The 16,757-nt window shown below is 37.2% G+C and overlaps 2 protein-coding genes across 7 annotated transcripts in view; one reads left to right on the forward strand and one right to left on the reverse strand.

Annotated features, from left to right (window-relative positions):
• The window catches only part of LOC139975151 (uncharacterized), a 74,797-nt gene that overhangs the window by 3,121 nt on the left and 54,919 nt on the right, over positions 1–16,757 (reverse strand). For 4 of the 6 annotated variants that reach the window (XM_071982829.1, XM_071982802.1, XM_071982820.1 and 1 more), the window contains 3 exons: positions 16,238–16,336; positions 15,984–16,012; positions 11,918–14,624 (listed from right to left, as the gene is read on the reverse strand). The exons of 1 other annotated variant lie outside the window; for it this stretch is intronic. In XM_071982829.1, the coding sequence (XP_071838930.1) occupies positions 14,177–14,624; positions 15,984–16,012; positions 16,238–16,336 (576 nt within the window). In that variant the 3' untranslated portion in view covers positions 11,918–14,176. Of the gene's footprint in view, positions 1–11,917; positions 14,625–15,983; positions 16,013–16,237; positions 16,337–16,757 lie in introns of those variants that run through there. One more of the 6 variants, XM_071982838.1, reaches the window with a different exon arrangement.
• LOC139975183 (solute carrier family 35 member G1-like) lies at positions 43–4,834 on the forward strand. Its single transcript, XM_071982872.1, has 2 exons — positions 43–2,046; positions 3,737–4,834. The coding sequence occupies exon 2, from the start codon at positions 3,748–3,750 to the stop codon at positions 4,663–4,665; it is 918 nt and encodes a 305-aa protein (XP_071838973.1). The 5' UTR covers positions 43–2,046; positions 3,737–3,747; the 3' UTR covers positions 4,666–4,834.

Below are 16,757 nucleotides of genomic sequence, written 5' to 3' on the forward strand. Positions count from 1 at the left end.
TGGGTGGGTGGGTGAGTGGGGTAGTGATAAGAGGGGAGAGGCTTCGCCCCATTTTTTTTTAATTTAACACCGTATTCCAGATTATAAAACTGAGTTCATATTGAAAATAAAACGGTACATGCCTTTGAAAATAAAGATTTTTCTCATTGTTGTATAGGCCTAATCTCAAAATTATTATAAGATTGCACAAGTTGGAAACGTTCAATATGACCCTTAAAGGTATAACCTATAACGGGAAACTACTGATATTGGCGTACGTATGATTCTAACAGAAGTATAGTGGATGATTGCGTTTAGCGGAACACGGCACCTGCTTAAAGGAATTGTCTGCTGGAAGATTTCGATACATTGTCTTTGTATTATTTTTCTCTTTCTAACCATGTGAAAATTGTCCCCATTCGACGTTTTCTTCTTGTAGAAATCTGGTTTTCAAATTCACCAGTTTCTCACCAAAAGCACAGTTTGTTCGAACGTATCAATATGGTGATTGACGTAGTGCAGGCAAATAGGCAAAACAGGCGACTTGAAGTTAGCACCCCCATTTCCGCAGCAAATACACTCTCACGTGTACACGCACAGGTGATTGCCTATTATATGTAACGTAGATATCGCGAACGTATATAGCCTACTGTACCATGCCCAGTTGGTATACGTATAGCGTTGCACATAATATACTCTCACACTCAAACCACAGTTCATAAACTGTTCTTCAATTCGCTGAAATAAAATTCACGGATCAAATGTACAGTAATGAAAAACTTGAAAAGTTTTCGGAACACCGAAAGATGAAACTTGGCGGAATCGATGTCAGAGCAGAATGTTTAGCACTGAGAAGCTTAGGCTTCGCAGAACTGCCCGATTGTAAACGTTAGAGTAGCCTACCTGCGAACATTATTCGCGTTGGAGCTGGATAGCGCGATGTATAAACAACGAAGATTCTGCTGTTAAAACTTATCTTGTGTTACACAAAGACCACAAAACCACCGATCTACTACATATACGGCGGCTTAAGGAGTTTCTTGAAAACATAACTAATTTATAAGAAATTTCACCGAAAATTAAGGATGAAATTAATCTGTATACAAACGCGGTTTTTGTTGTGATTACTGTAGGTACTGTACTGAGCGTGGGTTATGTCGCAATCTGTATTAGCGTAGATGACGTCACGTTCTGTACTGTTCAAATCATACTGGAAATGTCCATCCTTAACGATTAAAAAATCGTTTCTCTGTCAAACGCAACATTAGCGTTCTCATACTTTGACAACATGTTTTGAAAATTATTTATCATTTTTTAAGGTAACTTCTTTGGGCCACCAGACACTCCTTTTAATGTACGGCTTGTAGGTGTACCACATTGAGTAGAAAACGCACGTTGTCTTTGGTAGAGATCAATCTGTATACTGAATACAAGAAAAATTTCCATCTTAGTCAACAGCTAACAATATGAATATTGTGTGTCATATCTCAATGCTTATTGCTGTAATACTTATATTGAAGTATGTTGTTCATCCTGGCTATACCCTACAGCCTAAAGTGTGTCACATTCATATCAGATTAGTCATGTGACACCATCGAAACCACACTGTAGGTTTGCTCTCTGCTTAACTAATACTCTGCTCACTTGTCAAGGTTGTATAAAACGTGACAGTTGGAACATTTTGTAGCTGGTACACAGTTCACAGTTTTGTCATATATCATTCACAGTAATTAGCGATTTTTCGAAATTTGACGGTGATAATTTCCAGAATGGCCTCCTCTGGTTTTGTTCGTCTGTTCAGTATGACAGTAACTGTCGCTTTTTGTTATTTGTTTTCTGTGTTTTTTTGTTGGCAGATTTAATGAGCAAGGCCACACTAGAAATAGGTGCGGGTAAATGTAAAGGTTATATACAATTATATAACTTACTGAAATATTTAAGATTTTAACGTTACCAATTTTTCGCGTCATTTTAGGAAGACTAGCATCAGGGGAAACATATTGTATTCCTGTTGGATATTTTCAAACATGCCTATACGCCTTTATTGTGAAACATCTCCATAAAGAGGTAAGTTGCAAATAAAGATAATTAGATACTGTTACATTCTAGCATGACGTATGTTCTAAAGTATAGGCTATACTAGGAAAGTTTTAAATCTATTCATGATTATTTCAAATATTGCTCACTGAGGGCTATTATCATCTGCAGGTATTTCCACATGGTACATCAAGCGCGGACCGGAGGGGGTGTGGGGGGGGGGAGGGTGTTCAACCTAATACAAGAATTTCAAAGTAGTTACTAACATAACATTGGGCTTATACCTAATTATAGACCTAATTTATAGTTAAAGTATATCCCTCCAAATATACACCAGTTGACGTCTTCAATTTTCATGTTTTTTGTTCTTCTTTCTGGTAAACATTCCATCATACCCTGTAAAATGGGAGTCGGGTTCAACCACCCCAGGACCACCACCCCTCCTTCATTAAAATAAAATATATAAACAAATATAAATAGTTTTTTTTTTAAATCATGGATTCGGCCCGTTAGATCCCTTCGGCGCAACCCCGTCAGCTGAATTAAGCATATGTCTGCATGATCAAATGAAACTTTCATCTGAATTTAATTTCATATTCAAAATAAGGTAAACATCGTGAACACAGCATGGTTGCAGGTATTTTATATGGTATCGATAATATGCCACTTAGGTACTATTACCCAACGATATGTCTTCTGTAGCTTTAGAAAAACTTTGGATTAATGCGTTACGTATGTACTTACCACTGGTTTATGTTATCTGAGGCTTATAACTCGGACAGACTTATATACATACAGTTCTTGTAAGTAAACGTTTACAGCATGGCAACCTAACCACTCATAACTATATTTTTAGTTTTACTTTTTGGTTTCCCGAAAGGGAAAACTATGGAGCCACTTTTGCCGTCCTTGCAAAATTGTGAGGGGGGCCGTATGGCAAGCCGTTTTAACATTTTACTCCTTAATCTATAGAAGTAGAAATAATTCCACTTAAGTGGACTACGATTAAGCTAAAGTGAAATTAATTGCACTTAAGTAGAATTGTATTTTACTTAAGCTTAATTGAATTCCACTTTAAGTAAAATGACAACTTTCTTTTAAGCTTAATACGGAGGTAATAATTAAACGGCTTGTCATAAGGCTGCAGCTTGCAAAGTCGGCAATGGCTTTAACGCGGATCGCAAAGTCGATAATAACTATTACTGTACGGTTAGATTCGTCCAACAAGGAAAATACAGAAACGCTATATTCAAAGCCGAAGAATGCCAATCATCATCGTAATCGGGAGTTGGAATAATATGTTATTGAGCTAAATCGATTATATGTCGATTTTAAATCGGTAGAAGTCAATTTAAGCTGCTAGAAACTGGTATAAGTCCAAGGAAATTGACTTCTACCGATATAATTCGATCTATCATCGACTTAAAGTTTTAAACTGGTACAAGTCGAATTAATTTGGTATATGTCAATATAGAATGACACATACCGACTTAATTTGACATATCATCGATTTCAATTGGTATATGTCGATTGAAATTGACATATACTGATTTAATTTACATATCATCGATTTAAATTGGTATATGTCGATTTTAAATCGGTTATATGTCGATTTAAATCGGTATATGTCGATTCCAAGACCAGTACTGCCGTCATAACCTCTCGGGAAACTCTTCATGTTGTTGTTTATGTTTTGATATGATTTTGTTTTCCTTCCCAGATTTCTTCACGATGCCTCTTTTATCGCAACTTCAGCAGTTCCGTGGTTTGTTTTTCGCCCTTTTGAGCGGTGTCGTATGGAGTGTGAATGCGCTTGGTGTTGTTCTAACAGTAGAGACAGTCTCACCGACTGTCTTGTGCTTCGCTTTCTTCTTGTGCAACATATTCGCCGTGCCATTTATTAACTGGGATTTAAACAACAGCTACACCTCAGTGCACATGTTGACGATATTCGTCTCCTCTTTGTTAGATGTTACTCTTTTATTAACGGCTTATTCCAGTTTTGCTTTCATTAATTTCGGTAATGCTAGTGCCTTAATTTACAGTAAAACACTCTTCTGCGGAGTCCTGGGCTGGCTTATTCTGGGGGAAAGATTTTCAAAGCTTGATTTATTGTTGCTAGTCATCCACTTTGGGGGAGTAATTTTGGTATCCCAGCCAGAGTTTCTTTTTGGACAACAAAACCTTGTCGATCCGACGTCCAATCTAATTGGTTGTACCCTTGCATTGGCTGGCGCACTCTCGAGCTCGCTGGAGTTTATCACTTTGAGATACCTCGTGGAAAGTCAAGCATTCGATACTGCGTTACTTCTGTTTACTAAATGTGTCGTAGGAGTGCCTGTAGTAGCAACTTTGTCCTTCTACATAATGCCTGCTCACCGGTACATTCGAACTTTAACCGAGCTAGGTTACGTTGCTTTCACGTGCTTCAGTGGTTTACTTGCGTATGGATTAACTGTCATTGCGCTACGCACAGAAGATACTAAAACTGTTGCTGCGCTTGTGAGTGTAGAGGTTGTGCTATCTTTCGTGTTCCAAATTACATTCATTGGTGAGAACACTGACTGGTTCTCTGTATCCGGTGCTATATTAATCTTGCTAGTGTTGTTAGTATATTGTGGCGAAGGGATATACTACCAAAACAGATAGGACCAGGACCATCATGTTGTACACTGGTGGGATATGCTACTCAACTAGATGAAACACTGCAGTGTTTTGCCCCTATGGGAAACATATACTACCCAAACAGGTCAGACCACAAGTACATTGTTTATCAGATAGACATACTATTAAAACAGATCAAACGTTTAGTATACTGTTCCTGGTCGGTGGGGGGGGGGGGCGGGAGGTGGAGGAGGGATAAACTACTAAACCAGGTCTGACCACTCGCGTATACTGTACCAGAGGGACATACATCTAACCCATATCAGACCCCTAGCGTATTGTACCAGAGGGACATACATTCAACCCAGATCGGACCCTAGCGTATCTCCACCAGAGGGAAATACATCTAACCCAGATCGGACCCCTAGCGTATTGCTGCGGACGGACATACATATAACCCAGATCAGTCCCCTAGCGTATTGTACCAGAGGGACATACATCTAACCCATATCAGACCCCTAGCGTATTGTACCAGAGGGACATACATTCAACCCAGATCGGACCCTAGCGTATCTCCACCAGAGGGAAATACATCTAACCCAGATCGGACCCCTAGCGTATTGCTGCGGACGGACATACATATAACCCAGATCAGACCCCTAGTGTATTGTACCAGAGGGACATACATCCAACCCATATCGGACCCCTAGCGTATCTTACCAGAGGGAAATACATCTAACGCAGATCAGACCCCTAGCGTATTGTACCAGAGGGACATACCTCCAACCCAGATCGGACCCCTAGCGTATCTTACCAGAGGGACATACATCCAACCCAGATCAATCCCCTAGCGTATCTTACCAGAGGGAAATACATCTAACTCAGATCAGACCCCTAGCGTATTGTTGCGGACGGACATACATATAACCCAGATCAGTCCCCTAGCGTATTGTACCAGAGGGACATACATCCAACCCAGATCGGACCCCTAGCGTATCTTACCAGAGGGACATACATCCAACCCAGATCAATCCCCTAGCGTATCTTACCAGAGGGAAATACATCTAACCCAGATCGGACTACTAGCGTTTTGTATTGAGTGATATACATCTAAACCAGATCGGACCACTAGCGTATCTTACTGAGGGAAATACATCTAAGTAAACCCAGATCGGACCACTGGCGCAGTATTGTACCAGAGGGAACTACATTTTAACCCAGATTGGACCTCCAGCGTATCTAACCAGAGGGAAATACATCTAACCCAGATCGGACCCCTAGCGTATTGTACTGGGGGACATACATCCAACCCAGATCAGACCACTAGCGTATTGTACTGAGGGACATATACTACCAAACGAGATCAGATCACCGGCTCAGTTCGAGTAGTATCAGAGGCAGAGACTCGAAACCAAATGTAGGCTAGATCAATCCCGTATTGTCTTCTTTGTCTTTGTATAGAGGAGCCTGGAATTATTACCCAAACAGATTCAGAGCACGTGTACATAACGTATACACCAAATGGCTGATACAACAGTTCCATAGAACCAATTCACAGTGCACTGTACATGCATACTACTGCGTAGTATATACTACAGAAACTGTTCGTTCATCGTGCTTCAGCTGCGATTACAGGATATTTTGCCGATAAGTGCCATATTTAACGGGAGGTTTGTTGGTGATAGCACCTCTCTAATCTGACACAATCAAATGTGACCCATCTAGTATTGTTGATTTGACTTTTCGTTCGACCGATGCATTAAGGCAAACTATCTTTTCTATATATAATAACGTGCGAATATGATGTGTATCTGAAACGGTCATGTTTGGCAATTGCTTATACCGGCCCTTTGTCAACGAACAGTGGCGGCATCACGTGGGGGTGGGTAGAGGTCACCGGACCCCCCCCCCCCCCCGTCGTCGGATCTGGTTAACCAAAATTGAAGCATCCACTCTCGTTTATGGAATACAAAACGGACTAAACAATAAATTCTATAACTTCCTATTTTATATCGATTACTGTATTAATCTTATCGTTTGTATATTTACCTCAATTATAATCCGCCTATACAATTTTTTGCTGTGTTTTACTATTACGTAAATAGCAAGATTTATGTTATTGGTAACATTTCCTTTCGTAGGGCTGCGTGGCTTACGTCACTTCACGCAAAACATACTTTTTGCTCCCCGAAAGGGAAAACTATGGTGCCCCTCTTACCAACCTTATAAAATTGTGAGGGGAACCGTGGATCTCAAAGACGGTAATCACTATTACGGTTAGATTCGTCCATTCGTCCAACCATGGAGGTATAAACTTACTCTCAGTTTCACTCCTTGCTTTCACTTGCCAATTCTTTTCTTAATGGTATCTCTCCTTTCTTGCTAATAGAAGTCTTCTTTTTTTCTTTTTTTTTACTTATCTCCATGTACATTCTAACAAAAGCATTTACTCTTAATTTTACCCAATAAACAACAAACGTATGAAATTTGAAGCAACGGCCCACTTAAGTCCTCGTTTAACAATTCTTTAACAAGATCTGCCCACCGATTCTGAACTGGCTTGTGTTGCAGAAGTTTTTGCAGAAGATGGTCTTTCACGTTTTTATTTCTCAAAATAAGCAAGGTCTTCATGTTTAAAATTTGCTTTGTCTGAAATTCCAGTCTTAAAAAACATGAAAATATTATCATTAACTAAGAGTAATCCACCTTTTTTTTCCACCCAGGCTTCACTGTAATCCAAAAAACTGTGACCTTCACCTGCAACAGACATACATTTTAAGCACTGTAAAAATATTAAAGCATTCTGAGTACTCATAACTTTCATGTAACGTTTTTTAAGGGCAAATGGCACATAACCTGCTACATATCTTAGAATTTGTTCCTCATGTTTTTCAACAATTAATGTATCTTCCAAATTTATTTCGTCTAGAACATCCAGCCTCTCAAACTCTTCAATCATCAGCTTCACCATAAATTCAACTATATGCTGTAGCATGAACATTTCTAATTCTCCGTCGAGATTATCTTTAAACTCTACACAGCCCACATGAATTTTTTTCCTTCCCAATAAACTAAATTATCAGTGACTTCGAAGTCATTACCAAAACAGATTGTAAGTGGCAGGTCATATGCCTCCTCATCATGTCCAATATCCAAAAAATATTCAAGCCGGTCCCCTATGTCCTCGGCGGATGCAAAGTTTTTTGGCAGCCATGTTTCGTGTTACATTAATTTTGTTAATTTATAACACTATAGGTTCCCAATGCAATAACAAACAGCGCTAACGTTATTTGCCTAACGAACGAAGAAAAGTTTTATCGGAAAATACTTGACTAAAAGTACCTATTTCGCCATTACTTGTTCATATATTGCGATGAAATATATGCTGAGATAAACAATTAATTATTAAATACGAATCTTCGCATGATTCGGTGAGAAATGAAAGATATATTCCGATCGAAATTCTCACAGGTACGCGTAACGTAACATATTTGAGTACTGTGTATACTATTTCAATTACATATACGTTATGTTGTGAGGGACTCTATATACGAAATGACCTTTGTACCAGGATTACGTAATAGCTGATGATGGCTTTACTCGTGTTTGTGCCCTGAGGCATGTTTACTTATGGCGATCAAATTTTGTCGGTTACAATGATACTTCAAAGTGGGTTTTCTCCTTCTGTTTATAGCTCCATGGTCCAACACTGCAGCATGCAGAAACGTTGTACTCAAAGCCGAAGCGAATTAATCAGGTCACACATTCGGAGTCTATGCATGCTAAGTTCTTCAATACCGCCCGTCTCTCGGGACACATATATACTGCAGTTTTGATTTATTATCATTATCGGGAGACGGAGAAAGAAAAACGAAATTGTAGGCCCGGCGAAGCGATCTGCTGCGTTTTCTATTAATGTAATATGACGTTAGCGTTTTGTCACAACAGAGTGAATTTGATGCCAAAATTATCATCATAGTGATGTGGGGGATGGAGGGAGATGTGGGGGGATGTAAAAGTTCGTCCCGTACTGTGAGGTGATAGCTGCCAACTGAACAGTGTGACTCAGTGTATACCACCATGCAACTGACTTGTGGCGTACGTACATAATAAATCGTCCACCCTCCCCCACCCTTCCACACAAACACAACTTCGTGCATGCTATAGTACCTCCACGTTTGTGCTTGAATGACTTAAAAGCATGCACGATGAAAATGTTCATTTCACAACATGCACTAAACACCAACTTTACACGTTACCGCAGTACCAATTTGAATGTATCAGTTTCACACATTTGATACACCGAATATGTATATATATATATATATATATATATATATATATATATATATATATATATATATATATATATATATATATATATGATGTGATGATGAAACCAGTGATTTACGAGTGATACTATGTAGCAAAACATATGCAAACGTGTGCTCCCTATAGTACCGTTATACAACAGAAGAATATTTGCCCGGCATATCTAACTGAATATTAGGGCAGTACGATAAGGAGTTAATAAACACGGTTGTTAGGGTAACGATATGGAAATTGATAATAAAATGAATGTAACTTAGACCCGCTTATTAAATATTGCAGTCGTTTATTGAACAGCCTCGGTGATTTTTTTTTTCTTGCTGTCTACTTAACAATTATTTACGTGGAAGCTATACTTTGTAACGTAATAAGAACACCAGAAAACGATTAGTTGTTCCTAACATATCCCATAATGTTGTGAGCCATGCATTGTAATATTCAATGACCTGCGCACACCAAATGAAGGATAGACTATTGATAAATGCTGCAACATATAAAGGGACCTAGGCTAGATATATTACCACTGGGCCATACTGCAACAATAAATCTCCCTACAGCCTAATGAATGGTTCACATATAACTACATGTGATCACTGCTGAGCCTGATTTACGTCTATTTGTCCTAAATATTAACCAAATTCGGATAATGATAAACGGGCCTGTGTACTGCGTGTAAGTTCTACCCATAGAAATTGATTAGTGTTTCTATGCGGTTCTACCCTATCACACACGATACAGATCTAGCGGCGCAAGCAATTCAACCCTCCCATGTATTATCTCTGTGGAATGACGTCACAGCAGCGTGCAGAAATGTGCATGTCCATAGCTTATTGCCTATTTGCACCGCACAGTTTTTCGTGGTCACTGGCGGTAAAAAAACGTACGTACCTAGCAGTGTTTATGCATGAATAAACAACGTGTATTCGAAAAAAGGCAAGAGTAAAAACTGAATTAAAAAAAAATCTGAAAAAGACTACAGAGATGATGGACGATCACAAAAACTATCATAGTATGAATTTATTAAAGAGGTTCTTCATGAATAAACATTCTGCCAGAATACATGAATATCAGGATTAGTAGAAAAATGTCTGAAAAGTAGTGAAAAATATATAGACTTACTGCATTATGGTGTCTAACAATGAGGTTAAAATGTTACTTTAAAACAGAAATAGGTAGAGATTAATCAAATTACTTTGCACCCTATGGTATTATCTGTTAAGGTTTAATTGTCAGATTTGAAAATATTTGTGTATTCTCAAAAAACAATGCAAAGTGTTAGAAAAATAAAACCAACAAATACAAAACACCCTAGTTTTTGGTGATTCAGATACAGGAAGATGCAGTTCAAAATAGTTGCATGATAGAGCATTTCTCATTCTTTGACCTTGACCTTTGACCTTGACTGGCATTTAACTGACAGTACCACTGGTAGCGTGCCATATCCAGGACGTATAGGCAGATATATTTTTTTTCTCCTCAGAATTTCGAAGAAAATATCACAGGTATAACAAGCTGGCAGAATAGTCCAATAAACTTATCACAGACAGGAAGTGTGGGATGAAACTTTATTAACAGAGGAGCACTTCAAAATATTTCAAGGTTTTGATGGATATCTCTTAAAGGGTGTGAAGACTCAAAAAGAAACGTCTAATGCCAGTAATCTGACCTAGTTTCGAATGAGGTGTAACAAAAGTGTTAGACACCACCATCGATCTCAGAAAATCTGCACACAGCTTGCTACCTTCGGTAATTAGACACTAGTGTACAGTCAGTACATACAGCTGCGGTTAATACCCACCGCACAGTGTACAAACAATTAATACAGCGATGGACATCTCAGGTCCAGCTAAAGATAACAAGGTATCACGTTTCGTTACTGTCTGTATTTTGTAGCGACAAGAGAAAAACTTCACTTGCAAGTAACGGAAAGTTAACTTTCAGATCGCGGCACACGGTTTAGGGCGAGTCTTCAATGCCTTTAAGAAGGGAATGACAATCACCAATGTGTTATTATTTATTAATAATCTATCTATTGATCTATCTATCTATTGATGAAAGTCAAACCATACTTGTTTCATAATCCAGACAATTTCTAAAATAGTGATCATCAAAAAATAACACTCGAAAGAAAACTGAGTCATTTATTGGACCTGACTGTACCAATGTGACCCCAAAATTTAAGTTAAAAGAGTAATGAAGGAAACAACTCAATTTGTGGCGATTTTTGGGTTATTTTAACCAACCAAACAAGTTAAACCAATATCTCATTCTTGCAGCATATTTGACATCAATTTTTACAATAAAATAAAGAAACTATAACATGAAAGCAGCTCTCAAGATTAAAGATATCAAAACAAGCACACAGAATAAAGGAGGGGGAGGGGGGGGGGGGGTTGAAGTGAATAAAAAGCTAGAAAGAGCAAAGGGGATTTTGAGCATATTAACATAAATATCTTTAAGTACATAAAATTTTCACATCAAAACATACTAAAGATTTATTTTTTGAACATGGAGTTAATTAATTGCATGCATATGAACTAAATAGATTTTGTTTTTTTTTTCTTATTGAAAGAAAGAAATATGTACACTATTACACACAGATCACTGAGAAGAAAAGAATGAAAATAAAACTTTTGTAATAAAGGAATCGAACAATGAATGACAGAAAACAATGAATATATTATTAGCACCTTCCCCCCCCCCCCAACATATAAGTCTCACAGAAATATATAGATATCATTTTAATGCATCTACTAACACAACGGTTTATTATACTACAAAGAGAAAATGCCACATAAAAGTGCCACCTTGCAATTGCTTACGTTAACATGCTATGATAAGTCTCAAGCAAGGATTACATAAGGAGTGGCTGTTTGAACGTTCAAAGTGTCTGTGCATTTACTACTTGGAAACTGGTCCCTCTTCCAACCACACTCTGACAGATTATAAAATAAAAAAAAAGTAAATAAATAGATGCATAGGTATGTATCATGCACTAAGGTGGGGAATGACAAGGTTTCCAAACAGCGCCCTCATCTTGTCATCCGAGAACTGAGGAATCAAGAACCAGAGCAACAAAGGTAAAACTCTGGTAATGAGACATTAAATATTCAAAGCACCAAGTACATCCTATAACCACAATTTATCAACCTCAAAAATATATTTTGTGCTACACTCAAAGTGCTCGCCGTCATGGAGAGATGAAACGTAAAAATCTTAGCAAGGTAAAAAAACTGACTTCCTTCGAATAAATTTTAAGCCGTAGTAAATGAGCTGTATTGCTACTGAATTAAGGCATGGAAGAGTTTTTTCAGGTATCATGCAAAAAAATATATTTTTAATCACAAAACATTTTATGTTCAGGATCTATCATATCTTATTGAAAACATCCCATAAAAGTCACTTTTCTTGCTTTCTTTTTTTAACACTGCTTCCATATATCAATTTTTTTTTTAAATTATTACTTTGTTGAATAACAAAAGGGGAAAACCACCTCTACTCCTATGAAATCATTACATATATCTTTTTAGATTCACCCTCGAAAAAATTTCGCCAAATACTCCACATTTTGGACATATTTTTGGACACAAGAGCAAACTGTTGGAGTACCTGTCCGAAGTGGATGCTGTGATGTTGGCTTTTCAAACCTTAAACGAATAACTTCTTGGATACATGGATTTCAACGGATTCCGGAAAAATGAAATTTAACATTCCAGTGAAGAACCTGTATCAGCGTGTTGGATACTGACTCAGTATTTTACCTCAGACAAATATCAATTCTGTGGTAAAGAGTGAAATACACTACTAGTTAATTAGACATTATATTGACTGCCCTGTGTTTCCTCAAAGGGAACTCCTACAGAATGTTCTGAACTCAGAGAGAGAGAGAGAAAGAGGGCTTCAGATTTTTCTAACCCTGGAAATCCATTCTTTCTCTTTCTGAAGCCTTCTAGCATTGACTAGGCTGTTAGAAAGGCTTACCGTTAAAATCTTCGGTTTTAGAATTGACAGTCGTCGACCCGGAATAAAAAGTTTGAAACACAATGACTGACTATAGTATAGGATACAAAATAACAGCTGTATTTTGGGAGAAACATTAACATTTATCATTAGAATTTGTTCTTGACGGTGAAATATAACCTTTTCAGTGATTATATCAAAAGAGGAAAAAACAAGGGAAATAAGTTTTTCTGTATAAAACATTGTCACACCTCTCCAGGGTACTGTGTATACCGTGACTCTTTGATAAACCATTTCAGAATTGGTTTCCTTTAAAGGAAGAATAAGGCACATTTCCTGCATTAGAAATTACAGTCAAGAATTTAATTTTTAACATTTACTGATCATGTTTTGAAACCTTACATAAAACATCAATTTCTTATGAGAAAATTTCATATATTATGATGAAAAGTGTTTTTATTTTTTTTTATTTTACTGGTAAAGGTCTTAAGGCATAAGAAGGATAAGCTTTTGGTTACTAACAGAAGAATTATCAAATGGCTGGCAAAAATTTGAAATTATTCCCAGTTTCCTACCATTTTGAGGACATAAATCAGATTGTTGTAGTCGTAAATATTGCTATGTGTGAATACAAATTGTTTAAAAAAAAAAGTGGTGCAAAAAAAAAAAGTAACAACACGTTAAGTGTTTACAACATCAACACACATGGTTTTATACAGTCCGAAGTTTTTTTGGGGGTTGATTGTTCTTTTAATTTCAAGCGACTTTGCAAGGTTTAATGTTCATTACAGTAATTCAGTGCAAATTTTACAAAAATTATACAATGTGATAAACCAAACCATACAAGGCTATTTTTATTTATTTTTGGGGGAAATGCTACAATGTTAACTCAAAACCAGTTGTTCCCATTTCACATCTAATATTGACACAACCAAATTCCTCTTATCCATGAAATTCACAAAAGTACCTGTTACTATGTTTCACATAAATTCTTCTGACTTAAATGTTTTTCTCACTTTTCTGTCCATATTCTGGGGACAATTTGGCTCTAAAGCTATAGCATGCTACCATACAAGTATTGTGGGCCTACACTAAGAGCTGGTATCTGTTTTTCTCTTGAGGTATTTAACTTATAAAATATAAAATATATATTTTTTGCATTCATGTATAGTCATGAAGTCATGAAGTCATGTAGTCATGAAGACACTTGCTTCTAATCACACCCGGTGGTTTTAATTCGCGAGGAACCGCCGAGTATCATATGGCGTTATACAGACTGATTCTTGCTCTGTGGATCGCCAGATCTTCGAAGAGCCGAAACAATACCGCTACTCTCAGCCTGCTTACTCCTGGCCGGTCCACTCCTTCGTAGGGGTGTATTCCTCTGGAAGTTATTCTGCGGTGTAGTGGGCTTGCTTGCGGATTGCCCAAAGTCGTTTGAATTCCCAGCAGAAGATTTGGATGGGTTGGATGGACCGCCCGTGGCCGTGGAGTGAGGTCCCTTGGGAGGATTCTGATATTTAGACTTTCTGGAACTGAGAAGAGAGGATTGACGGGAGGTGGGGCTTAAAGACCGACTGCGAGAGGGGTGCTTGGGAGGGTCATCTGATGATGGAGGAGGTGGGGCATCTTGGGTGAGTGATTTAGACACTGGTGTAAAGGCAGAGGCGTGAGATGATGAGATGTTCAAACTGCTATTGAAAATGGTTCTAGTGCTGCAAATGGATGGGAACAGAAAAAAAAAACAAATGAATTAAAAAAATATGAATATGATGTGAAATGTTAAACGAATGATACACAAAAACAGACAAAAAGGAATGGAAAATTAAAGATTCAAAAGATGAAACATCTAACTGATGTGGACCTAATTGTGAATAATGGCTCTCGTTTTACCCTCAATTCAGTGTAACATTTTTCATTGGTCAACAGCAAAGTCGGTATCCCTAGATGTTAAGATGTAGACACTGTAGATATTTTATTGATTATTCCCTTGAAGGTAGAACTCCAATATTTTAAACATTTCTTAAAATGAGGTGAGAGGAAGTTTTGAAATTGTCAAATTCAAGAGAAAGATTAGAATTATACAGAGATCTCTTTCTTGCTTTTTGACTTGCAATCTACTAGTCCTTTTATCTTTCTTTTTTTCACTCTTCTTTTGAATTTTTCTCTCTTTTAAGGTCTGCATCTCATCTCATCTGACAAAAAGACCTTTTGAGAATATCCTATAAATGACAGTTCCAACCAGAACTGCTTATTTTTTTTTATTTCACATTCCTGTACCTTTAATTACACATCGTATAGAAAATAAAAAAAAGAACTGAATGAAATGAAAGCAAACAAATGAAGTGTAACTAACTCAGGCCTCAAAAGGTGCTTTCTGGGAGGAAAAAGTCTACTACCAATAGAATGAAAGACATGCCAAAAATAAGCAGCGAGTAACTTGCATTGGATTGTTTTTACTGGTAAAACTATGGGACAATGTATTAATCTGTGACTGGATGAGATTTTTAACATCAATTAATGGTACTTTGTAACATTACATAATAAAATCAGAGAAAAAAAAAAATCAATTTTGTTCCTATTATGGTCATTGACATGACATGAAACACACCTGTTTTGGTTGCTTTACAATAAAACTTGGCTAGATGCTGGAATTTCCAGCTATGATATCCAATCTTGCCTTGTCACCACTAATAAAATTTTAGTGGTTTCCATTTTATATTTTTTCAAAAATCCTCTAAATTCAAAGCACATAACAATTGCCTACTTTCTCATATTTTGAAAAACAATATTTACCGGGTACAGTGTCGATAAGAGTTGCAAACCTTACTACAGTGTTTGTGACTCCATTAACCCTTTCTCTTTAACTGCCCTTTTATTATTATTTGAAACATTTTATGGGGTGGACGTGTCCAGAAAATCAAAGTGTGCCCTGTAAATCATTCAATTACTATACCTTAACCATAAATACAGAAATTTGACAAGATATGAGGAAATTTAACCATGAACTTTTCTAGAACTATTTTGAGAGGATAAAAGGTAAATAAATGCAGGGGAATAAATAGAATGGTTACCTTGGAGATCCAGAAGTTATCCACTTTTTCTGCAAAAAAGAAAGAAAGGAGAGACAAGAATGAAAACATTGTCAATTTCAAGTCAATATTTTATTGGTCTTGGTTAACCCCATGTATGCCTTTTCAGTAAAGAACTGGAAGTGGAAATTCAGATTTCAGAATAAAAAATAAATAAATAATATGCTTCTTCATTGACTACAGTTTGCATAATTTTCCACGATATCGATAACTTTAAAATACCAGGAGATACTTACTGGGCTAGACTGTTTTCCAAAGTTCATGTGCGCATACAAAAGAACTCCAATGGCCTTGTGGTTGTTCTCCATGGCAATTGAAAATGCATTACAGCCATCCTAAAAGCCAAAAAAAAAAGGACGGAGAAAATATCAATTTTGCTTGGTATAATTATTCACAATAATAATAATCAACCTTCTCAACGGTGACATCTGTATTTTTTACATATTTTATTCATGATTCTTGAAGCAGCTGATAAAACTAAAACTACAGCAGCAATGAACTTAGCAGACTTGGATCCATGAAGTGTGGGGGTTTATTGGCCTAAATTATAGTCTAAAAATACCTCAGAATGCACCCGTTGTCATCGTAAGACCCCAACAAGACCCCGACATGGGAGACAGTTTCAAGGGCCACAAAAACACCTTTTCCGTTTAAAAATGCCTGGATCCGTCTCCGCTTGGGAAGACGACATATTAACAATATGCATTGTGCATGTTTGGTCTAGAGGTAAATGTACAAGTCATCTTCAATACTTGG

This window comes from Apostichopus japonicus, chromosome 2, assembly GCF_037975245.1.
Source record: "Apostichopus japonicus isolate 1M-3 chromosome 2, ASM3797524v1, whole genome shotgun sequence".
NCBI classification, from domain to species: domain Eukaryota; kingdom Metazoa; phylum Echinodermata; class Holothuroidea; order Aspidochirotida; family Stichopodidae; genus Apostichopus; species Apostichopus japonicus.

What these genes read in the sequence shown, in the direction of transcription:
- LOC139975183 (XM_071982872.1), top strand. Translation starts at nt 3,748, where the DNA reads ATGCCTCTTTTATCGCAACTTCAGCAGTTCCGTGGTTTGTTTTTCGCC.